The sequence below is a fragment of the Microcaecilia unicolor genome, chromosome 13, assembly GCF_901765095.1.
Source record: "Microcaecilia unicolor chromosome 13, aMicUni1.1, whole genome shotgun sequence".
NCBI classification, from domain to species: domain Eukaryota; kingdom Metazoa; phylum Chordata; class Amphibia; order Gymnophiona; family Siphonopidae; genus Microcaecilia; species Microcaecilia unicolor.
In genome coordinates, this window is record NC_044043.1 from 10,774,124 (window position 1) to 10,800,790 (window position 26,667).

Below are 26,667 nucleotides of genomic sequence, written 5' to 3' on the forward strand. Positions count from 1 at the left end.
GGGGGGGGGGGGGGGGGGGGGGAGGTGGAGAGGTTTGGTGGCGGGGGGTGGAGAGGGTCGTCGGTAGGGGGGTCCAGGGCCAAATCTATGGGGGCCCAGGCCCCCACGCAGATACGCCCCTGGGGCACACAGGAGTACCTGATTATGATAAAAATAAGTATAAGACTAAGTGGTGACATTATTCTAAATTGACATCATGGCTAGAACAGCCAAGTTGGAATTTCCCTTGCAACTGGAGAGATGATGTGGCTGGCACAACTGCACATTGTTTATAAGACCCTAGCTCTTTATCAAGGTGCCCCCTCAACGTGGTGTCAGAGAGACAATCATGTGGACACTGAAGTCACAACAATGGGAATAAAGCGAAGATATTTACCTGTAGCAGGTATTCTCTGAGGACAGCAGGCTGATTGTTCTCACATGTGGGTCAACATCAGTGTTGGCCCAGGAATCAGCATTTTGCAAGCAAAAAAATTAACATTTTTGCCAGAGTCTTCTGGTGCGCATGCAGCGCGCGCGGACTGATTTCCCGCCTGCCGTGTCAGCATGCCCCTTCAGTTAAATCAAAAAGCATATAGTAACACCACCAAAGGAGATGGGCGGGTTTGTGAGAACAATCAGCCTGCTGTCCTCGGAGAATATCTGCTACAGGTAAGTATCTTCGCTTTCTCCGAGGACAAGCAGACTGCTTGTTCTCACATGTGGAGTTCTCACATGTGGAGTAAGCAGACCTTTTTAAATGACTGGTAGGCTTACATTCCCTCTGCACCCGTTCCCCAAATTCCACCTCCCCCTAACAACTTCTCAGTGTCTTTATGAAACTAGTTGTGGAAGGTTCGATTTGTAGAAATCTAACGCTAACCCTTACCGTTCAGTGAATCCAGACTGCCCCAATTTGACTGCCCCTATCGGACCGACCGTTCACTTGTCTATTAGATTGTCAGCTCTTTGAGCAGGGACTGTCTCTCTTTGTTAAATTGTACAGCGCTGCGTAACCCTAGTAGCGCTCTAGAAATGTTAAGTAGTAGTAGTATCCCTAGCAACCAGGCTCACTCAAAACAATGAACATTGGTCAATTGGGCCTCACAACGTCGAGGACATAACATAGATTGACATGAAACCATAAACAACTAACAGAGTGCAGCCTGGAACAGAACACAAATGGGTCTAGGGGGGTGGAGTTGGATCCCATGACACTGGTGGAGGCTTGACCTCTCATGAAGCGAACTAAAGACTGTCCAGAGATAGGCTTACCCTCTACACGGTGATGAGAAGCACTAATTGCACTAAGGTGAACCCTTATGGAGTCTTGAGAACAGACTCTGACAAGTGTAGAAGTATAGAAGCAGGGTCTGTGTAGGACAAGAAAGAGGATCTAGGGCCTTGCTGTCACACCAGACGGCAAACCTCCTCCATTTGAAAGAGTAACACCTCTTCGTGGAATCTTTTCTGGAAGCAAGCAACACTCAGGAGACACCCTCTGAAAGACCCAAATTCTAAGCTCTCAATATCCAGGCCGTGAGAGCCAGAGACTGGAGGCTGGGATGTAGAAGCGACCCCTCGTTCTAAGTGATGAGAGTTGGAAAACACTCCAGTCTCCAAGTGTCTGCTAGCCCCCACTGTAATCTTTTCTCTTCTTATGTTTTAGCAGCTGTTTGCGGTCTGATTTTACTTATGATTATTGACTGTTGTTTGAAGTATGAAAAATAAAAAGAAGTTTGCTGAATTGTGTGAGAATCATTGGGTAAGCCTTCACTCATCGTAGAGGTGGTGTAAGAGATTAAACCTCAAAAGTGAGTGTAAAGTAGAGCTAAGCTCCGCTGCTACAGTGGATTAGTGTTTGATTGGTTTTCAACATAGAGGGACGTAGATTGAGCGTGTATAGTGAGAAGTATTTTTGGATAGAGGTGTTTCTCACGGTTCGGCATGGCCGGCATTATTATTTAATGTCTATGTGTCTTCCTTGGGGGATGTTTTTTGAAGGCTGAATTTTGGTTGTCATCTATATGTGGACGATATCCAATTGTTTTCCCCATTTCCTTTGGGCTGTTGTTCTTTAAGCCAATTACAATTTACATAGATGAGATTAATGTGTGGATGTGTCACCATGTTTGTTACTGCATGTTGGAAAGTTCGAGGTGATGATTGTTGGGAAAATATAGCAGGAGTGTTGGTCCACTTTTTTTTTTTTACTTTCAGGGGGTTAAATTACTTGCACAGCATGTTATGAAGTTATTAGGTGTTTTATTAGCTTCTGGGAGGTCAATGCAAGGCGCTGATAAAGAAGGCCAAGAGGGTTTACGAAAAAAAGATAGCATTAGAGGCAAAAAAACATAGTAAAAAATTTTTTCGGTATATGAAAAGCAGAAATCCGGCAAAAGAATCGGTTGGGCCGCTGGATGACCGAGGGGTAAAAGGGGCAATCAAGGAAGACAAAGACGTAGCGGAGAGATTGCATGAATTCTTTGCTTCGGTCTTCACCGAGGAAAATTTGGGTCGGATACCGGTGTCGGAAATGGTATTTCAAGTGGAGTCGGAGAAACTTAATGACTTCACGGTAAACCTGGAGGACGTAATGGGGCAGATCAGCAAACTGAAGAGTATCAAATCTCCTGGACCAGATGGTATTCATCCTAGAGTACTGATAGAACTGAAAAATGAGCTTGCGGAGCTACTGTTAGTGATATGCAATTTATCCTTAAAATCGAGCGTGGTACCGAAAGATTGGAGGGTGGCCAATGTAACGCCAATTTTCAAAAAAGGTTCCAGGGGAGCTCCGGGAAATTATAGACCGATGAGTCTGACGTCGTTGCCGGGGAAAATGGTAGAGGCTATTATTAAAAACAAAATTACAGAGCACATCCAAGGACATGGATTACTGAGACCAAGTCAGCACGGCTTTTGTGTGAGGAAATCTTGCCTGACCAATTTACTTCAATTCTTTGAAGGAGTAAACAAACATGTGGACAAAGGGGAGCCAGTTGATATTGTGTATCTGGATTTTCAAAAGGCTTTTGACAAGGTACCTCATGAAAGGCTACAGAGGAAATTGGAGGGTCATGGGATAGGAGGAAATGTCCTATTGTGGATTAAAAACTGGTTGAAGGATAGGAAACAGAGAGTGGGGTTAAATGGGTAGTATTCACAATGGAGAAGGGTAGGTAGTGGGGTTCCTCAGCGGTCTGTGCTAGGACCGCTGCTTTTTAATATATTTATAAATGATTTAGAGATGGGAGTAACTAGCAAGGTAATTAAATTTGCTGATGACACAAAGTTATTCAAAGTCGTTAACTCGCGACAGGATTGTGAAAAATTACAAGAGGACCTTACGAGACTGGGCGGCTAAATGGCAGATGACGTTTAATGTGAGCAAGTGCAAGGTAATGCATGTGGGAAAAAAGGAACCCGAATTACAGCTACGTCATGCAAGGTTCCACATTAGGAGTTATGGACGAAGAAAGGGATCTGGGTGTCGTCGTTGATAATACACTGAAACCTTCTGCTCAGTGTGCTGCTGCGGCTAGGAAAGCGAATAGAATGTTGGGTATTATTAGGAAAGGTATGGAAAACAGGTGTGAGGATGTTATAATGCCGCTGTATCGCTCCATTGTGCAACTGCACCTTGAGTATTGTGTTCAATTCTGGTCGCTGCATCTCAAGAAAGATATAGTAGAATTGGAAAAGGTGCAGCGAAGGGCGACTAAAATGATAGCGAGGATGAGACGACTTCCCTATGAAGAAAGACTAAGGAGGCTAGGGCTTTTCAGCTTGGAGAAGAGACGGCTGAGGGGAGACATGATAGAGGTATATAAAATAATGAGTGGAATGGAACAGGTGGATGTGAAGCGTCTGTTCACGCTTTCCAAAAATACTAGGACTAGGGGGCATGCGATGAAACTACAGTGTAGTAAATTTAAAACAAATCGGAGAAAATATTTCTTCATCCAACGCATAATTAAACTCTGGAATTCGTTTCTGGAGAACGTGGTGAAGGCGGTTAGCTTAGCAGAGTTTTAAAAGGCGTTAGACGGTTTCCTAAAGGACGTCCATAAACCACTACTAAATGGACTTGGGAAAAATCCACAATTCCAGGAATAACATGTATGGTAAAATTATGTATCATACCTGACAATTTTCTTTCCATTAATCATAGCTGATCAATCCATAGACTGGTGGGTTGTGTCCATCTACCAGCAGGTGGAGATAGAGAGCAATCCTTTTGCCTCCCTATATGTGGTCATGTGCTGCCGGAAACTCCTCAGTATGTCGATATCAAAGCTCCATCCGCAGGACTCAGCACTTAGAGAATTACACCCACAAAGGGACACTCTGCCCAGCTCACCACCGCCGAAACGGGGGAGGGGAATTAACCCAGCTCATCCCCACACAAGTGGGGGAGGGGAATCCGTCCAGCTCATCCCCGCGGAGCGGGGGAGGGACACCACACCCGCCGATGCGGGGGGATCTGGCTTATCCTGCAACCGCAACCGCGGGAGGAGCTGACTGACCCTAACACCGCCGAAGCGGGAGGGGTACAAAGCTGCCCTACAGCCGCACGAAGCGGGAGGGAGTGCCGGCAGAATTTAAATCTCAATCCAGCCCCGTAAAACGGAGGGGAGAGGAATGCAGCAGCTCACTGTAACACAAACTCGTCTCAACTCTTGAAGAATCCAAGTGAAAAAATAACTTGAACATGAAGTCTTCCTGAACAGGAACTGAAGACTAAACTTGAATCTGAAATGCAACCAGAATATAAACAGTACAGATATCTGGGAGGGACTATGGATTGATCAGCTATGATTAATGGAAAGAAAATTATCAGGTATGATACATAATTTTACCTTCCATATCATCAAGCTGATCAATCCATAGACTGGTGGGATGTACCGAAGCAGTACTCACCCAGGGCGGGACATTGAAATCCCTGACCGCAACACTGAAGCTCCAAACCGGGCCTCCGCCCGAGCAGCCACAGTCAAGCGGTAATGCTTGGAGAATGTATGGGCCGAAGCCCAAGTTGCCGCCTTGCATATCTCTTCCAAGGAGACGGAACCGGCCTCTGCCATCGAGGCCGCCTGAGCTCTTGTGGAGTGAGCCTTCAGCTGGATAGGTGGCACCTTCCCCGCGGCCACATAAGCCGCTGCAATGGCTTCCTTGACCCATCTTGCCACTGTAGGCTTAGCAGCCTGCAGACCCCTACGAGGACCTGCAAACAGGACAAACAGATGATCCGATTTCCGGAAATCATTGGTCACTTCCAAGTATCTGATGATGACTCGTCTCACATCCAGACATCTGAGAGCAGAGTATTCCTCTGGGTAGTCCTCCCTACGAAAGGAAGGGAGACAGAGCTGCTGATTCACATGGAAGCGAGAAACAATCTTGGGCAGGAAGGAAGGCACTGTGCGAATAGTCACTCCTGCCTCAGTGAACTGCAGAAAAGGCTCTCGACATGAGAGTGCCTGGAGCTCGGAAACTCTTCTGGCTGAAGTGATAGCCACCAAAAAGACTGCTTTCAACGTCAGGTCTTTCAGAGATGCCCTCGACAAGGGTTCAAAAGGCGGCTTCTGCAATGCTCTTAGCACCAGATTGAGATTCCATGCAGGCACCACAGAGTGCAGAGGAGGGCGCAGGTGATTAACTCCCTTAAGAAAGCGCACCACATCTGGCTGTGAAGCCAGGGAAACACCCTTCAGGCGGCCCCTGAAGCAAGTCAGAGCCGCTACCTGGACTTTAAGGGAACTGAGCGACAGGCCTTTCTCCAGACCTTCTTGCAGGAACGCCAACACTGAAGAAATTGGAGCAGTGAAGGGAGACAGTGAGCCTGCTTCACACCACGCTGCAAAGGTACGCCAAACCCTGGCGTAAGCAGTAGAAGTAGAGCGCTTCCTCGCTCTCAGCATAGTGGCGATGACCTTGTCTGAGAAGCCCTTCTTTCTCAGACGCTGCCGCTCAATAGCCAGGCCGTAAGACCAAAGGGGGAGGGATCCTCCATCACCACGGGACCCTGATGTAACAGGCCCTGCTCCACAGGCAGTCGCAGAGGATCGTCGACTGAGAGCCTGATCAAGTCCGCATACCAGGGACGTCTGGGCCAGTCCGGACCCACCAGGATTATCCGGCCCGGATGCTTTGGCACCCGGTCTAGCACCCTGCCCAACATGGGCCAGGGCGGGAACACATAGAGAAGCTCTTGGGTCGGCCACTGTTGGAGAAGAGCATCTACTCCCAGGGATCGAGAGTCCCGTCCTCTGCTGAAAAAGCGCGGCACTTGGCAATTGGCCGATGACGCCATCAGATCTAGGCTCGGCTGGCCCCAGCGCTTCGTGATGTCCAAGAACGCCTGAGCAGATAGCTGCCACTCTCCGGGCTCCAAGGTATGGCGACTGAGAAAGTCCGCCTTGACATTCATGACTCCGGCAATGTGGGCCGCTGACAGCTGTTCCAGGTTCGCTTCCGCCCACTGGCATAGATTCATGGCCTCCTTGGCTAGAGGGGCGCTCTTGGTACCTCCCTGGCGGTTGACATAGGCCACAGCAGTGGCATTGTCCGACAGGACCCGTACTGGCTTCAACGCCAGTACCGGGATGAACTCCAAAAGCGCCAACCGAATGGCTCTGAGTTCCAGGAGGTTGATAGACCACTTTGCCTCTGCAGGAGACCAAAGCCCCTGCGCTGTCCTTCCCAAGCAGTGGGCTCCCCAGCCCGTCAAAGAGGCGTCTGTCGTGACGACAATCCACTCTGGGGTCACCAGAGGCATTCCTGCAGACAACTTGTCTGTCTGTAGCCACCAGCTCAGCGCCTTGCGCACTGCTGGGTCCAAGGGAAGGCGCACAGCATAATCCTCCGACATCGGAGTCCAGCGCTGCAACAGAGAGTGTTGTAGTGGTCTCATATGAGCCCTGGCCCAGGGCACTACTTCCATCGTGGCCGTCATAGAGCCCAACAGCTGCACATAGTCCCAAGCCCGAAGAGGAGAGGCTACTCGGAACTGGTCCACCTGAGCCTGAAGTTTGACAATCCGATTGTCTGGCAGGAACACTCTGCCCACTTGGGAGTCGAATCGAACTCCCAGATACTCCAGGGACTGAGTCGGGCGCAGCTGGCTCTTCTCCCAGTTGATGATCCACCCCAGGGAGCTCAAAAGAGCAACCACCCGGTTCACAGCTTTGCCGCACTCTGCATAAGAGGGGGCTCGGATCAACCAGTCGTCCAGATAAGGATGGACTTGTACTCTCTCCTTTCGCAGGAAGGCCGCGATGACCACCATTACTTTGGAAAAGGTCCGCGGAGCAGTAGCCAACCCGAAAGGGAGGGCTCTGAACTGGAAGTGTCGTCCCAGGACTGCAAAACGCAGGAAGCGTTGATGAGGAGGCCAGATGGGAATATGCAGGTACGCTTCCTTGATGTCCAAGGAAGCCAAGAACTCTCCTGCCTTCACTGCCGCTATAACAGAGCGGAGAGTCTCCATGCGAAAGTGCCGCACTTTCAAGGCCCGATTGACCCCTTGAGGTCGAGGATAGGCCGGACAGAACCTCCTTTCTTTGGTACCACAAAGTAAATGGAGTAACGTCCCTTGCCAATCTGATTTTCTGGCACCGGAACGACCGCACCCAGGCGGATCAGGTTGTCCAAGGTCTGCTGCACTGCCACAGCTTTGACCGGAGACTTGCAGGGAGAGAGTACAAACCTGTCTCTTAAGGGTCGGCAGAACTCTAGCTTGTAGCCGTCTCTGATGACTTCCAGCACCCAAGCGTCTGAAGTTATTGCGGTCCACTCGCCCAGAAACGAGGACAGCCGTCCTCCAATCTGCACTGGGGCGTGGACCAAGGCCCCGTCATTGGGTACGAGACCCTGGGGGAGGACCGGAGGGAGCACCTCCGGGACGGCGGTCTCTGCGAAAGGAATGCTGCTTGGGGGAGAAAGTCCTCTTGAAGGAAGAGGGGGCAGAGGAGCCCGACCTGCCCGGGCGGTACCGACGGGCTTCCTGAAACCGTCCTCTGGAGGTACCGGAACGAGTACTAGCCCGAGCCCTGACCTCTGGTAACTTCTTGCCCTTAGACGTGCCGAGATCGGTCACGATTTTGTCCAGCTCGACCCCAAAGAGCAGCTTGCCTTTAAAAGGCAATCTAGCCAGGCGGGATTTAGAGGCGTGGTCAGCAGACCAATGTTTCAGCCAAAGCCACCGCCGCGCAGAGACTGTCTGAGCCATGCCTTTAGCTGAGGCTCTCAAGACATCATACAGCAAGTCTGCCAAATAGGCTAAGCCCGATTCCAGGTCCGGCCAATCAGCCCTCAAGGAATGATCCGAGGGGGAAGCCCGCTGCACCATAGTCAGGCACGCCCTGGCCACATAGGAACCGCAAACCGAGGCCTGCAAACTTAAAGCAGTCGCCTCAAAGGATGACCTTAAGGCCGCCTCCAATCTTCTGTCTTGGGCGTCCTTTAGGGCCGTGCCACCTTCCACCGGCAATGCCGTTTTCTTAGTCACCGCAGTGATTAAAGAATCCATGGTAGGCCACAGATAGGCCTCACGTTCACTTTCAGGCAAAGGATAGAGGCGGGACATAGTCCTAGCCACTTTAAGGCTCGCTTCCGGGACATCCCATTGAGCCGAAATTAAGGTGTGCATGGCATCATGCACGTGGAAGGTTCTAGGCGGGCGCTTCGTCCCCAGCATAATGGCAGAGCCAACAGGGGCTGAGGGAGAGACGTCCTCCGGAGAGGAAATCTTCAAAATGCCCATGGCCTGCACTAACAGGTTGGGCAAATCCTCTGAGCTAAAAAGCCGCGCTGCAGAGGGGTCATCCGCTCCAACCGAGCGGGGATCCGTCTCCTCCAAGGAATCCGCAAAGGACCGTTGGGAGAACTCAGATACGCTGCCCTCATCTACATCGGAGGAGACAAGGTCCTCCAAGGCCTGGGAATCAACCCGAGGGCGTTTACCTCCGGGGACCTCAACCTCTTTACCAAACGAGGGAGCAGGGGCAGCGTTTTGCATAAGGAAGGCCTGATGCAGCAGCAAAACAAACTCGGGGGAGAAACCCCCCAGACTGTGCACTTCCGCAGCCTGGGCTACAGCCCTAGACGCACCCTCAACCGGCGCTCGCAAGAGCGGGGGGAGAGACATGCTGCGCATCCAAAATGGCGTCCGGCGCGACACTCCGCAAAGGAGCCGCGCGGGAAAAACGGCGCTTAACTTTAGCCGCTTTGGTGCCGTCGCCCAAATTAAGGGCGTCCATGGCATTAATGTCTCCCTCAAGGGCGGCCCACGAAGAAGCCGTCCGAGCCGCGTGGCCGGCCAAGATGGCGGAGGCGAGCAGCGGGGGATGGGCGTTTATGGCGGGAAAAACCGCCACGCCGGAGGAAGGACCGGGACACTCATCGGTCACGAAACTGTCACCCAACAAGGGCGAATCAAACTTTAAGACCCCCGCATCCCCTCTAGAAGCGCCTAAGCGATCCGGGGAGCGACTCTTTGCGCCCTCGCCCTCCGACGCCATATACCACGTGGAGATCAATCGGGGAACCCCCTGCCCGCTATAAAAAGGTAAAAATTACCTGCTTTCCGCTCCGAGCTGTAACGACCTGGTGTCCCAGTGAGTAGCTGCAATAAACGTTTAAATAAACGTCGAAATAAACGCCTTTAAGGACGTTCAAATTTTTTTTTTTTTAACGGAGCCAGCGGGAGGGGGGAGAAAAGGAGGGACCTGGCGCCACCAGGTTTGCACTTGCTCAAGAAGAGCCCTCAACCCCAGGCACTCAACAAAACCTAAAAATTAGGCTTGGAGGCCTAGCCAGAGCTGCTGCTGTGTGTGACCACCACCTGCTGAGATAGAGAACATACTGGGGAGTTTCCGGCAGCACATGACCACATATAGGGAGGCAAAAGGATTGCTATCTCCACCTGCTGGTAGATGGACACAACCCACCAGTCTATGGATTGATCAGCTTGATGATATGGAAAGAATGTTTGTACGTTTGGGAAGCTTGCCAGGTGCCCTTGGCTGCTGTCGTGGACAGGATGCTGGGCTCGATGGACCCTTGGTCTTTCCCAGTGTGGCATTACTTATGTACTTAAGTAACAAATGTCATTCAGACTTGTTTTTCTTATTTTTGATTGTTGTTCAGACTTAACCAGTGCTGATGACCTATGATTTTTGTGGATTTATCCAGAGTATGGTGCTATCATGAATGAACTACTGCAATGCTCCTTATATTGGAATGGCAAAGACCAGGGTTAGGACACTGCAGTTAATCCAAAATGCTGCAGCTAGATTGGTATTAGGTGTAACTCGGGTAAAACACGTTACTCCAATTTTGAGACAGTTACACTGGTTGCCAGTGCAGAGCAGAATACAGTTTAAAGTTTTTTGTTATGTGCATCAGGCTATTTATAGATCTGCACAAATGCACTTCAAAGATAGCTTTGCTGTGTATCATCCTGTTAGAAGTTTGATGTCTGAGATAACAATGCATTTATCATCTGATTTTGTGTCCCGCATAAGATATTCTGAGACTAGATCTGCCGCTTTTTCTGTGGCTGGGGTACAGTTATGAAATGCTTTAAAAACCAATTGAGATTGTGCTCTGAAATTTTGCAGTTTAAGCAGTTATTAAAGACTTCATTCTTTGTTGAAGCATTTATGTTGTTACAATGGTGCAGTTCTGATGCAAGTCATGGATATGAGACACCAATAATAGTATATGATTTCCATGCATTTTATTGTTGGTGTTGTATGTATTCTGCGTTGTATGTTTTTTTTGTAAATCGCTTTGATTTAAGCAGTCTATAAATGTGTAAAATAAATAGATAAATACGGTGTAAGAGATCTACCTGTACTAGAGATGGTTTTCATGGGTGAAGTGGAGGAACTGAAAAGATGGCTGATTTGGGGGAGGAAGGGGGCTTAACTGAATGCAAAATATAAATATTTGAGCTAGCAGGGATTAGCCAAGCCCTGCCAACTGAAGACCACCTCCTCAGTCTGGCAGCCAGAAATCTCCAAGCTCTGCAGCTGGTGACAGTATCCCCAAATTGCCACAGCCCCGCCACCTCCACCACGCATGTGCAGATTTCATGAATGTGTGAAAGATGAGTAGATGTGGGGGGGGGGGGGGGGGGGGGGAGCAGATGAAGCTCTGAAATACTGATGCTAGCTACAGAGCTTGGAAGGTTCTGGTCGTGGACCGGAGGGGAAGTAGGTGGTCATCAGCTGGTAAGGATTTGGAAGCCACAGAAAAGGGAGATGTTAATATTTTTGTTTTTTGTTGTTTTTTTTTTTTTTTGTGGGGGGGTCCTAAGTCCTGTCCTCACCTTCCCTCCCACCTTTTGTGGTTAAGTCAATGATTGTGTTCAGTACAAAATGAAGTGCATGTATATTTTTATTTCTCCAGTGTTGAAGTACTTACTGAGTTTAACTTCTTGGGGTTCCCAATTCTGTTTTGGTGCTCCTATTTCTAATCTGTGATTATTTGTTCTGTATTTGATAAAGGTCTCTCTGTCTTCTGTGTGTGAAGAAGTCATTTCAGGTACTTTTATGTGTGGTAGTAATGATGGGTGGGAAAATCAAGAGAGGGAACAGGGTGGAGAAGGGATTGGGGGCCCCCTCCTTAATTTCTGCCACGGGCCCCAGCATGTCTAACAACGGCCCTGCCCATATAAGGAAAAGCTAAAGAGGTTAGGGCTCTTCAGCTTGGAAAAGAGACGGCTGAGGGAGAATATGATTGAAGTCTACAAATTCCTGAATGGAGTAGAACGGGTAAAAATGAATCAGTTTTTCACTCTTTCAAAAAGTACAAAGATAAGGGGTCACTCAATGAAATTATTTATTTATTACATTTGTATCCCACATTTTCCCACCTCTTTGCAGGCTCAATGTGGTTTACAATACATCATGAATAGTGGAAATATATAATAAAATAGACATTTAGTATTATAGAAGGATCTTGGATAAACATGATAATAAAAAAGCATGAGGTTTGTATCACAAGCTAATATTACAAGACAATACTGGATATATGTGGAGGGGTTCACATTTGTTGATCTTTGTGGTATGCCTTGTTAAAGAGATGGGTCTTCAGTAGTTTGCGGAAGTTGATTAGTTCATAGATCGTTTTTAAGTTGTGCGGTAGCACGCTCCAGAATTGTGTACTCAAGTAGGAAAAGGTTGATGCATGCATTAGTCTGTATTTTATTTAGACCCTTACAGTTAGGGAAGTGAAGGTTGAGGAATGTGCGGGATGATCTTTTAGCGTTCCAGGGTGGTAGATCTATCAGGTCTGACATGTAGGCAGGGGCATCTCCATGAATGATTTTGTGAACTAGGGTACAAATTTTGAACGTGATGCGTTCTGAGTGGGAGCCAGTGTAGCTTTTCTCGTAGGGGTTTAGCACTTTCATATTTTGTTTTACCGAATATGAGTCTAGCTGCAGTGTTCTGGGCTGTCTGAAGTTTCTTGATTATTTGTTCTTTGCAGCCAGCGTAGAGTGCGTTGCAGTAGTCTAGATGACTGAGTACCATTGATTGTACCAGGTTATGGAAGACGGTCCTTGGGAAGAAAGGTCTTACTCTTTTTAATTTCCACATTGAGAGGAACATCTTATATGGAAACACTTTTAAAATACACAGAAGAAAGATGGCCGCCAAGTGAAACGGACATGTGCGAAAGCTCCTGCGATTAACTGCTAAAACTTTCTCTGATGCCGAAAAGAAGAGGCTGGGCTGCTGCCACAACTTCCCAGCGGCAGAACCTTCCGGTTCGTCCCGGGTCAATTGAAACATTCCTGCAGCAAACTCCGGATCCTGAATTGTCGGTGAGTGGCCCGCTTGTTCAGTCCAGGGCAGGTGGAGATCCTGGGCAGAACTATGGGCTGGAAGTTACACTTAGCCCCGACATTAGAGCCCCTCCCCCGCAGCCACATGGAACCAGATCCCCAATGGCGGCGTCCTCGGTCCTGGGAGCAGATCGAGCCCCAGGTACAGAATGATGGGAGATGGACTACGATCAAGAGGGGGACTTGAGGAGTTTACAAACTCCTCCGACAGCTGCGGAGACGGCATTTACAACGCCGGGAGAGTTTGGAGCTAAGAATCGAGAAGGAGAAACTACAATACAACAAGCTGAGGTACTGACCACTCAATTTATTCATTAAACCTCGTGATGTGACTTTGGACAATTTGTGGTCTTTAATTGCTGACTTAGGGAAAGTATTATGCCCTCAGGTACAAAAATTAAATAAAGATATTGTAGTGCTAGAGGTGAAGATAAAAGAAACAGAAGATGGTTTAAAATCTGTGAATCAGCATGTTCAAAATCAAGAAAAAGACTTTCAGCAAATGCAATTACTGCAAAGTAATATGGTTAAAGACTTGACGAATCTTAGGAGGAAGATGGAAATCTTTGAAAATTACTCTAGAAGTAACAACTTACGTTTTATAAATTTTCCTCAACAAATGACTCTCTCTCCCTGGGAAATGTTAAAAAATTACATTAAGGAAATTTTGGGGGCTGGGGAAGATAATATCCCCCCCTTCTCACAGGTTTATTATCTTCCCGCCAAGAGTGACGAAAATCAACAAGTTCAGAATAATCAGGTGCTAGATGTCTCCGCGTTGTTGGAAACATCAGACACAGAATAAGTAACAGCAGCTACCTTGGTGGCTACAGTAGCTTTGACGCCAGATAAAATTTGGATTTTGAGGATGTTTTTCAAAAATAAAGAAAAAACCTTTAAGGGTTTAAAAATTCAAATTTATCCGGGTGTCTCAAGGGACACGCAAAAAAAAAAAGACGCCAGCAATTTCTTCAAATGAAACCAGAAGTGCTTCAGTTAGGAGCTACTTTTTTCCTTAAGTACCCATGTAAATGTGTGATCAGCTACCATTCAGAGAAATTTGCTTATTACAAACCTTCTCACTCACAGCCTTTATAACATCTAAACGAAATGCTGGAGGTTGAATTATCCAGCATTTGCTCTTGTTAAGAAATATAGGATTTGTGCACACCCGATAAAAATTTAATTAGTATTTCCTTGATCTCCATGGTTTAGGGATCTTGGACTCAAATTGTGGACTTGAGTGAGGTTAATAGAATAATTTTTCTTATATTATTTTCTGTATTAACATTTTAACTGAACTTTTCTGTACAAGTATATTATTGCTTGTTTAAAAATAGAAATCAATAAATAAAAAAAATTTTAAAAAAATGCACAGGAGAAAATATAATTTAAAACCAAAGCATATTTAAGCTCTGGAATTCCTTCCCGGAGAATGTGGTTAACAGCAGTTAGCACATCTGGGTTTAAAAAAAGTTTGGACAAGTTCCTGGAGGAAAAGTCCATAGTCTTGTTATTAAGATGAACATGGGGGAAGCCACCGCTTGCCCCGGGATTGGTAGCATGGAATGTTGCTACTAATTGGGTTTCTGACAGATTCTTGTGATCTGGATCGGCCACTGTTGGAAGCAGAATACTTGGCTAGATGGGATGATTGATCTGACAAAGTATGGCTATTCTTATGTTCTTAAGAAAATGTAAGAATAAATGGCAGTTTTCTCTCACCACATCAGGTGCCTTCTGTATCTGTGTTGCAAGCTGAAGAGATTTGTTGGCAGAAGATAGCTGCTCCTTTAACGTCTCTGCCTCTCTCTGAGCCACCTCTGCCCTCTGGGGAAAAAAATTAAAAGAAGGGGTTGGGGGAGAGGATGAAAAGAGAAAGCATGTTCAGTTTAACAACCGACAATTATTCCATGAACATTCATCAGCTCATACCTGACTGACCATAATTGATTTTCCTGAACACTCAACCTAATAAACGTTAAGGGGAAATGTGATGGATTTTTACTAAACAGTATAAGGAAGAAATGATTGAGTGATTATGACAGTAATTTAATGATCAGAGGAAGGAATCCCCTGCTGCTGTTTCTACTAATGCTTTCACCTGAAGAATTTTCCAGAAAGAATATCTGAAAAGGAAAATGAAACCTTTTTATTCTGCTGCTTTCTCTTCTTACAATATATGAAGATCTTATTTCAAAATTACTTCATGGGGGTAATCCTCAGTAGTGAATTGAAGATACACTACTCTAAGACTCGGTTTTAGATTTTACTTTTTCTCAAAAAAGTAGCTTCCTTAGGTGTAGATAATGCATGGAACTTTAAATCAAGAAGGTACATTTATTTATTTAAACTAGCCTATTTTGTCAACATACATGTGATTAGGCAACAAGCAATAATTTAAACTATAAAGTATAAAATACAGGATGGTAGGGATTGCACAAATAAAAGGTGCAGCTAAAGCAAGTGAAGGAGACAATGGGGTTAGGATGGTGTGCATATGAACTGTATTTGATTGTCTAGAAGGAGTGAATTACACTTAAATGCCTACATAAGCATGATGAGGGTAGTTTATAAGACTTTTTTGCACACATGGAAGGTAATTATATAACAGAACACCTTAGTTAAGAGGCCAAGTAGGTGCATACTTATGTGCTATTTTAGAAACACACACTGATACCTAGGTGTCTTTATAAAATACTACAGTAAGTGGCAGAAAACCAGCTGAGAAGGATCATAAAAGTTACAGACCACCAAACATTTGAGGAAAATTTTTGAACACAAAAGTTGCCCATAAGTGTAAAATCCTCAGGTGCATGGAGCTGAAGAGAAGCCCAGTGCTTAGAGCAGCAGGATCAGAACCAGGGGACTCAAATGAATCTGAATATTGGAGGCAATGAGTGAGATATGTAAGCTTAAGTCTTTTTTTTTCTCCTTGAATGAATGTATTGAAGATACTCTTCAGGAATGTTTTTTGGCTTCAAGCTCTCTCTGTACTAGATATGAGACAGTAGACCAATGATATGAAAGGTGCTTCATAAGAACATAACTGTTGCCATACTGGGACAGACCAAAGGTCCATCAAACCCAGCATCCTGTTTCCAATAGTTGCCAATCCAGGTTACAAGTACCTGGTAAGATCCCAAACAAGTACAATACATTTTATAATGCCTATCCCAGAAATAAGCAGTGGATTTTCCCCAAGTCCATCTTAATAATGGCTTATGGACTTTTCTTTTAGGAAGCAATCCAAATCTTTTTAAAACCCCACTAAACTAACTACTTTTATCACATTCACTGGCAAGAATTACAGAGTTTAATTATACATTAAGTGAAGAAATACTTTCTCCGATTTGATTCAAATTTACTATTTTAAAGCTTCATTGCATGCCCCCTAGTCCTAATATTTTTAGAAAGAGTAAACCAGCGAATCACTTTTATCCGTTCACACATTTTATAGACGTCTATCATATCTCACCTCGGTCGTCGTTCCTCCAGTCTGAAGAGCCCTAGCCGCTTTAGACTTTCCTCATAGGGAAGTTGACCCATCCCCTCTACCATTCTTGTTGCCCTTCTCTGTACCTTTTCTAATTCCACTACACCTTTTTTTGAGATGTGGTAACCAGAATTGCACACAGTATTTGAGGTACGGTCATGCCATGGATCGATACAAAGGCATTATAACATCCTCATTTTTGTTTTGATTCCTTTCCTAATACTACCTAACATTCCATTTGCTTTCTTAGCTGCCGACATGTACTGAGCAAAGAGTTTCACTTATCAATGATGACAACTAGATCCCTTTCCTGGTCGGTGGCTCTTAATGTGGAACCTTGCTTCACATAACTACAGTTCAGGTTCCTCTTTCCCACATGCATCACTTTGCAATAGCTCACATTAAGCGTCATCTGCCATTTGGATGCCCAGTCTCCCAAGGTCCTCCAATAATTTTTTACAATCCTCTTCTGATTTAAGAACTTTGAATAACTTTGTGTCGTCAGCAAATGTAATTACCTCACAAGTTACTCCCATCTCTAGATCATTTATAAATATGTCAAAAAGCAGCGGTCCCAGCACAGAACCCTAAGGAACCCCACTACCTACCCTTCACCACTGAGAATACCATAGGCGCAGACTCTGTGGGTGCTCAAGCACCTCCAATAATTTGGAGCAGTGGCATAAAGTGACTGTGTTTAGGAACTACTGGCTGCCCTCCTGCACTCTTCACCACTGGCCTTCAATTTTCCGGGCCGCCGGCAGCATCAGTGAGAAAAACTCACTGCCTTCGGCGGCCCGGAAACTTTCTCTCTGCTACAATTTCCTGTCCAGATAGGTGGGAAACTGCAATAGTGGGAAATCTTGCTCTGAACCATGCACTTCTGAACGACTGTCGGCCTTGCCCCAGTTTCCATTTAAAAGCTGCTCTATTTCCTTTTTAAATGCCGATGCCAGCAGCCTGGTCTCACCCTGGTTAAAGTGGAGCACATCATTCCTGGATAGGCTTCCCCTTTCCCAGTATTTTGCCCAATTCCTTACAAATCTAAAAATCTCCTCACTGCACCATCGCCTCATCCATGCATTGAGACTCAGGAGCTCTGCCTGTCTCCTGGGCCCTGCAGGTGGAACGGGAAACACATCTAAAAATACTACTCGAGGTTCTGGATTTGAGCTTTCTACCTAAGAGCCTAAATTTGGCTTTCAGAATCTCTCTCCCAAATTTTATCCTATGTCATTGGTACCCACATGTACCAAGACAGCCGGCTCCTCCCCAGCACTATCTAAAATCCTATTTAGGTAACACATGAGGTCTGCCACCTTTGCACCAGGCAGGTTGTGACCAGGCAACCCTCACGTCCACCAGCCACTCAGCTATCTACATGTCTAACAATCAAATCACCAACTACAACAGCCATCCTGGATTACTTCCAGCTTTACCAGGGTGATGTTTTCATTTTAGAAGACCTCCCTCCTCCAAGGCAGCAGAGGGGCTGCCAGAATGGGACTTCTCTACAACATCCCTGTAGGCCTCCTCTATGTACCTCTGTCTCCCTCAGCTCCTCCAAGTCTACTACTCTAGCCTCAAGAGAACGGACTTGTTCTCTGAGAGCTAGGGGCTCTTTGCATCGAGCACACACACATAACCTCTCACCAACTAGGAGATAATCATACATGCAAACTCAGTGCAAAAGACTGGATACTGCTGGACTGCATCTTAGTATTATAGCATTGCTTAATTAAAACTTAAGGTACTAGGGATATCAGATGAAGAGACTTAAATCTATATGGTATAATATGTAATTTATTTAGTGTTTGCTTCTCAGAAACTTCCCAAGGAATGTTTTCCGTAACCTGGTACAATCAATGGTGCTCAGTCATCTAGATTACTGCAACGCACTCTACGCCGGCTGTAAAGAGCAAATAATCAAGAAACTTCAGAAAGCCCAGAACACTGCAGCTAGACTCGTATTCGTCAAAACAAAATATGAAAGTGCTAAGCCCCTACGAGAAAAACTACACTGGCTCCCACTCAAAGAACGCATCACGTTCAAAATTTGCTCCCTAGTTCACAAAATCATTCATGGAGATGCACCAGCCTATATGTCAGACCTGATAGACTTACCACCCAGGAATGCCAAAAGATCATCCCGCACATTCCTTGATCTGCACTTCCCTAACTGCAAAGGTCTAAAATACAAATTAATGCACGCGTCAAACTTCATCTACTTAAGCACACAGTTATGGAACGCACTGCCGCGCAACTTTAAAATGATCTACGAACTAACAAACTTCCGCAAACTATTGAAGACCCATTTCTTTAACAAGGCTTACCACAAAGATCAACCAATGTGAATATACATAACTAACACATAGTTAGAAATGTCTTATAATATCTGCTTGTTATACTACTATCATGTCTTATCATTATCATGGTAACATAGTAGATGACGGCAGAAAAAGACCTGCACAGTCCTGTTGCCAAAATTTTTCTGTAACACTAAATGTCTATTTTCTGTTACATTTCCACTACCCATGATGTTTTGTAAGCCACACTGAGCCTGCAAATAGGTGGGAAAATGTGGGATACAAATGCAATAAATAAATATAAATAAATAAATGTAATTAAAATGCTAATGAAAACTCTCCTCTTGTCCTAATTAGAATAGTTGACTGTAAATGAAGAGTTGAGCTATGGATGGGTGAGAATTGAGGAGGGGGATGGGGGTGAGAACTAGGCCATGCTGTACCTTCTCGTGTCTATTAATGCTGTTGCAGAAAATTCAAATTAAAGAACTATTTATTTTTATTTTAGTTATATTTGTACCCCGTGCTTTCCCACTCATGGCAGGCTCAATGCGGCTTACATGGGACAATGAAGGGTTAAGTGACTTGCCCAGAGTCACAAGGAGCTGCCTGTGCCTGAAGTGGGAATCGAACTCAGTTCCTCAGTTCCCCAGGACCAAAGTCCACCATCCTAACCACTAGGCCACTCCTCCTCTTACCCTATGTGAAAAAAGGGTATAGAGACTAGTTAATAAAGTTTGCTTCTTTTTTTTATTATGTGTTTATTAATAACCTACAATTCCTCTTTTAAACCCAATCTTGAATTTATCAAGCACAGAGCAAACTAATGTCACTTACCCAGAGAAATGTCCTCTTCTCTCAGAACTTCTCAGGAAGAAAGTTAAGTGGGACATTTCCTCTCTATATAGTTTGGATTCTAAGGATACTGCTTCAAACAAACCCTTTGAAGCTAACCAAGTAACCTTTGAAAATATTCTACTTCCTCACACTTTAATTAACATCTAATTCAGGTTAGTAGCAGTTCTACCTTTCCAGCAGGCAAAGAACAGAAAATAACTTTATTTTAGAACAAAGTTTGAGCCTTGCTACTATCCTTTTTAATACACTTGTCTGTTAAGTTTCTACCTCTAGAGAATGTTTCAGTTTAAAACTATGGGGGAAAGGGTTGCTACTCTCTTCTTTATTTTTATTTTTTCCTATGACTGAACTAGGCCCTGCTGTGCCTTCTAGAGTCTGTTAATGTGGGGGCAGAAAATTCAAGTTTTAAAACTATGGGGGAAAAGGTATGGAGACAAGTTAATAAAGCTTGCTTTTTCTGTGTGTGTGATTTATTCTGTGTTTATCAATAACCAACAATTCCTATTTGATATGTTTATGCACTAGAGGCTTTGAGGTCTTTTTTCCCCATTTTTTCATTATTTCCATACTGGTGGGATAAGAAAGCTTCCAGTATCCCCTTCATTGATGATCTTTGTGGCAAAGTTTTGTTGTGACAGTAGTGTACATAGTTTTGCTACCTTCTTGGTGAATATTATCTAAGAACCAGGGGAGCTAGTGTTCAAATCCAACTGTCACTTCTTGTAACCTTAGGCAAATCACTTTACAAAGGTGTGGTATGCTACTACTGAAAAGATGTAAGCGAAATCCAAACATATTATTATTATTATTATTTGTAGCATTTGTATCCCACATTTTTCCACCTATTTGCAGGCTCACTGTGGCTTACATTATGCCGTTATGGCGATCGCCATTTCCGGGTACAGAATTTCAAATGGTAATACATTTAGTTGTATACATACATGGTAAAGAGGAATACATTGTGGTATTGCATACAAATGATTTTGCATCAAGGTGCATACATACATGGTACAGAGGAATGCATTATGGCATTGCATCGAGGTTTCTAAGTGATAAACTGAGTTGTAGCATAAGTTAGGTCATCGACTATAAAGATGTCATCTTCAATTTAGGAAATTTATTTATTTATTTATTGCATTTGTATCCCACATTTTCCCACCTATTTGCGGGTTCAGTGTGGCTTACAATACATTGTATTGATGGAAGTACAATTTGTTACAACTCGATTATGGTTACATTGTGAGGAGTAACGTGAAATAGATTGGTAGTGCGTATTGTGTAGCTTTCTTTAATAGCAGTGAGGTTAAACAGTCCATTGACAAGAGTTTGGTTTTGTCTAGTTCGTGTAAAGTTACATTCGTGTTACATTCTTTTTCTCTGTAGATCTGGCTACATCAGGAAAAAATAGATACAAAAGCTCTGTAAGAGCAGCCCGAACCCGAGCCTGTTGTTTACGCCTGGATGGACACCAAACAAAGCAGATACATATGTGGAAAACAATATTTAATTGATATGGATCAATAAAAAATTAACAAGCCCTCTCTTTGTAAATCACTGGTGGGGTTGTCTATATTAGATCTCTTTCTCCAAAATTGGCCAAAAAACGAAACCTGTCTATTGATGTTCGCTCGTGGTGGTGTAGTGTATAATGAAGCTGATGGGTCAAAGACCTCATCTGCATCACTTATCGGCCTTTTTCTCTCTCTTACAGTTTGTGGACTGTTTGGGATTTGATACTCATTAGACTTCTTCGTAAAACGTCTATTCTGATTGGTCATATTAGTAGTGCGTGGAACATATCCTTTCTTATTGGAGTGCATGTAGGTACTCCTTTTCCTATGGTTTCTATTTCTTTTTTTGTAATTTATATAGTTTATTGAAAACACAATATCACAACTGCGTTGTAACATAACTTAACACTCCATTTCTCATAATATTATAACAATGTTTCTCTATATTTTATACATTTTCTCCCTCCCCTCCCTCCTCCCTCTCCCTCCCTCTCTTCCCCCTCCCCCCCCCCTTCTTTTAATCCTCAGGATATTATATCAACTTCTTCTTATTCCGCATCCTTCAGGAGTCCTTGTAATTGTGTCCATTCTTTTGCTTCAGAATTGTATCTCCCTATTCTTTTGTCTGTTAATTTATCCAACTCAATGAGCTCCCCTAGTTTAATTTTCCAGTCAGTCTTTGTGGGCCCCACTTTACTTTTCCAATGGCGTGCTATACCCGTTTTCGCTGCTGCCAGCCCTATCCGTTTAATTCTTTGTTGCCATTTTTGCCCTCTATGATTTCCCCATCCCAGTAAGCACCATTTTGGTTCATGCGGAAAGGGAATCTCCAGGACCATTGATAATTCTTTCACAATGTCTTTCCAATACTCTTGTATCTGGCCACATTCCCACCATATATGATAGAATGTGCCTTTCCCTTTCCCACACCTCCAGCATTCCGCAGAGGCTCCTGGGTACATTTTATTAATTTTTTCTGGTGTATAGTACCATCTACTTAGTATCTTGTATGCATTTTCTTTGATCAGCACACAAACTGATGTTTTCTTAACTTCGGTACACACCCTCCTCCATTCGGTCTCACTTAATGTCTGTCCCATGTCTTTTTCCCATGCTTCCATAAAAGCATGTTTTCTAAAAGTTTGGCCCCGAAGGTGCCCATATACCTTGGAGATTCCCCTGCCTGACACATCAATTTCTCCCCATAGATTTTCGAATTTCTCATGGTCTACTGGTGGGTGTTTTATCCATTTTTCTGTTATAATAAAGTGTTGGACTTGCATGTATGCGTATTTATCTGTCTCTTGTAAGTCATATTTCTCTTGGAGTTCTTTAAATGCCCTTATGCGACCTCCATCCATTAAATCCCGGAATCTGATCAGTCCCTTCTGAAACCATGTGGAGAAGACCCTCGATTCTTTCCCCGCTGGGAATCCCTCCTCCTGTGTGATCCACGCATATGAGGATCTCTGTTGTGTCCCCCTTAATTTCTTTTTTAAGGTACCCCAAAGAGTTAGTAAATGTGTTATAAACGGGTTTAGAGTCAGTTTCCCATAACTTTGTTCAGGAATGGAGGCCCACAAAAGACCCTCCAAATATCCCTCTCTGACAAACACTTGTTCTAATGTGGTTATGTGTGACAAGTCTACCTTACACCATTCTGCTATTTGTGTGATTTGTCCTGCCCAGTAGTACCATTGCATGTTTGGCATTTCCCTTCCTCCTTCCTGTACTCTTCCCCACATTATCCTCTTGGGTAATCTGGCCGGCTTTCTCCCCCAGGCAAATTTCCCTAATTCTGATTGCATTCTTGTCAACTCTCTGATTGGTACTGGGATGGGTAGTGTCTGAAACAAAAATAGAAGTCTTGGCAGGATATTCATTTTTATTACTGCTATTCGCCCCCACCACGACAGCCATCCTGACCCCCATCTGTTCAGATCCCTCCTCACTGAGCTAAGCAGGGGTTCATAATTCCAAGCATATAGATTCTGTAAATCTTTGGGAATTTTTATTCCTAAATACCGGAAACCTATTTCCGTTATTTTAAAATTGCACCTTTCCTTCAAGTATTTACACTCTGCCTCTGTTATTCTAATTCCCATTATTTCAGATTTATCGTAATTTACTTTAAATCCTGCTTGTCTCCCATATGCTTCAAGTTCCTTAACTATGACAGGTAGAGTGTGCATCGGTTGGCCCACGTAAAATAGAATGTCATCAGCGAATAATGCTATTTTATGTTCCTTTCCACCTAGTTTTATTCCTTTCACCTCCTTCATGGTTCGAATTCTCTGTGCCAGGGGTTCAATAGATAACGCGAACAATAAGGGTGATAACGGGCATCCCTGACGTGTACCCCTCTGGATATGGAAAATTTCAGAATATCCCCCATTAATCTTTAATCTTGCAGTCGGTGATGCATATAGCCCTTTTATCCATTCTATAAATGGTATTCCCATACCCATTTCCCTCATTACCTCCCATAAATAGTCCCACTCCACTCTATCGAATGCTTTCTCGGCGTCTATTGCTAGCAGCGTCAACGAGTCCCCTCTTCTTTGCGCCCCCCAGATAATATTCAATGTCCGTCTAATGTTGTCAGCAACCTTTCTATTTAATATAAATCCAGATTGATCCGGGTGTATAAGTTGTGGCATTATACGGGCTAGGCGGTCGGCCATGACCTTTGCCAGGATCTTAACATCAATATTTAATAATGATATAGGTCTGTATGATCCACAACATGTTGGGTCCCTTCCTGGTTTTGGTAATACTGTAATGCCCGCTATTTTCATGCTATTAGGTAGCCCATTGCCTCCAAAGTTTACATTTCCAACTCTCACCAATATTGGGGCTAACTCCCTTCCAAATACTTTATAAAATTTCCCCGTGTACCCATCCAAACCCGGTGCCTTGCCTCCTTTTAGCCCCTTAATTACCTCTAATACTTCCTTCAGCGTTATGGCCTTCTCTAACTCTAATTTCTGAGTCTCCGTTACTTTGTGGAGTCCTAGATCTCTTAACTGACTTTGTATGTCTTCTTTGGTGGCTTTTTCCCCTGGCGCATACAATTTAGAATAATATTGCACAAAGGCTTTCCTAATATCCTTATCTTGATATACCAACCTATCTCCTTGTGTTTTTAGTTTAGTTATTAAGCTCCTTTTCTGTTTTTGTCTTAAACTGCGTGCCAACATAGTCCCCGCTTTGTTACTAAATTCAAAGAATTTTTGTTTCATCAGTGTTCTATGGAATTCCATCGTACTCATCTGTATTTTCCGAAGTTCCCCTCTACATTGTATTAGTTCTTTGAGCGTTTTTGTATCTCCCTGTAATTGGTGTTGTGTTTCTAATTGTGTTAATTTTATCCTGAGTGCCAACTCTGTTGCTTCTCTTTTTTTTTTTTTGTAGGTGCCTTTTGCTATCAGATGCCCTCTAATCACAGCTTTTAGTGCATCCCACAAGGTGCCTTCCGATACATCTCCCCTGTCATTATTTTGGAGGTATTCTATTATCTTCATACGTATATCTTGACAGTCTTTCTCTGCAGCTATCAGAGATTCGTTTAGTCTCCACATCGTTTCCTTTCTCTCTATCTCTATTTTCCCCACCAGTACCCATACTGGTGCGTGGTCTGATATCTGTATATTTTCTATGTCTGAGTCTTTCATGTCCCCCCATATTGCTCTGCTCCCCCAGATCGCATCTATCCTTGAATATGATTTTTGGGCATGAGAGTAAAAAGAATATGTTTTTTGACCTGGGTGTTGTATCCTCCATATATCTACCAGGTCTAAATCCTTCATTAATTGCAGAAGTTTCCCCCTATGTGTTCTTGGTCCTCCTCCTTTCCCCTGTGAATGGTCTAGTCTAGAGGCTGTCATGTTGTAGTCCCCTCCCATGATTATCTGTCCCCTTGCAAATTTACTTAGGCCTAAGCCTAGTTTTGTGAAGAATGTTCCCTGTCCCTCATTTGGTGCATATATATTGATGAATGTGATCAAGTGATTCCCTACCTTTCCTTTAATTGCTAAGCTTCTCCCATCTTCCCCTTTGTATATATCTTCTTGTACAAATCTTAACTGTTCATTTATGTAAATTGCCAGTCCTCCCGTCTTCCCTCCCTTGGGATCCGCCAGCTTAGTTCCCTGCCCCAGTGTTTTATAGCTAATCAAGTGCTCATCACGTCTTTGGATATGGGTTTCCTGAAGCATTATCACATCCCATTTTAATCTTTTCAGTTCTTTAAGGACTATGCTTCTTTTCCCAGGATTATTCAAACCGTTAACATTCCAAGATCCTATCTTTATTCCCCTCCCTCCCCTTTCCCTTCCCTCCCCCCCTCTTTTCCCTACCCCCCCAGTGGGCTCCTGATTTTGGCCCTGGACTCTTCTGGCCAGTGCTACCCTGGAGGAAGTGCATCTGTGCCAGACGGCTGCCCCCATATATTTACCTCATCCGTTCCCTCCCCCTCCCCCATCCCCATTTACATTTCCCTATTCCCCCACACCAAGCATATTACATCAATGAACCAGCACTATGGTTCTCATAGAATATACTACCACAGTTCCATTTAGTTGACCTCTGGTTCATTTCTCAGTCTTTTCCTCTTATTTCTCCCTCGAATCTGGCCTTGTCCGGGGATCTGTTTTTCTTTTCTCTTCCAACTTTCTGCCATCTTTGAGTTTCCGGGGTCTGTTGTCTTTGTTGTCGTCCTTGTTCTCCTTCTTTATCTTGTGGAATGTCTGTGCAGCCCATGTCCCTCAGGTTTTTCCATGCTCCTTCCACCGTCTGAATTCGCCTCGACTTGGTGCCCACTGTTACCAAAATTCCTCTTGGGTACAGCCATCGGTATCTCAGTCCTGCTTTTTGCAAATACATTGTGATGTCCTTAAGTTCTCTCCGTGCTTGCAGGTTTTTTTTTTGCCAAGTCTTGGAAAATTTGTATTTTATTATTTTCCCATGTAATCTCTTTCATGGCCCGAGCTTTGCGCCACACTGCCTCTTTAGTATTATAGTCATGGAAACATGCTATTATATCTCTGGGCCCTTCAGCTCTCTGTGGCCCTAATGTCCGGTGTGCTCTGTCAATTCTATATTTGTCCGGGTTGGCGGAGTCCTCCCTTTCACTCTCCAGATCCATAATGGCTGCACAGATTGCTCTTATTGTTTTGGATGCGTCTTTGTATGACTCTACCTCTGGTACTCCTTTGAATCTCAGGTTGCATCGTCTAGACCTGTTTTCAAGGTCCTCTAGTTGCATTTCCAGAGCTTCTCTGCATTGATTTTCTTTTTTTATTGCCTGCTGCATTTCTTTTATCTCCTCCTCTACACCATCCACTCTCTCCTCAGTCTCCGCCACTCGTTTCCCCATATCTCTCAATTCCTCCCGCAGCTCTCCTATTGCCGCCTGTATCCCTTTTCTTGTATTTACCATTTCCGCTTTTAGTTCTTGGAACCAGCGTGAAACGTCCATTTTTTCTGTCTCCGAGTTTTCGTCTACCATTTCCTTGTGTTCCGGGTCTGATTCGGAAACTCCGTCCGCCATTTTGAAATTTCGCGACGCTACTTTCGCGCCCGCGCTTCTCCCTATTCCAGGGTTTTCCGTGGCGTATTTGAATTTGGCTAGTTTCTTTCGAGCTGCCATTACTTCCG

At 44.5% G+C, this 26,667-nt stretch overlaps 1 protein-coding gene across 1 annotated transcript in view; it reads right to left on the bottom strand.

Annotated features, from left to right (window-relative positions):
- CUX1 (cut like homeobox 1) overlaps positions 1-26,667 on the bottom strand; it is an 804,986-nt gene that overhangs the window by 436,373 nt on the left and 341,946 nt on the right. The window contains 1 exon segment of the mRNA XM_030186246.1: positions 14,564-14,668. Coding sequence (XP_030042106.1) covers positions 14,564-14,668 — 105 coding nt within the window.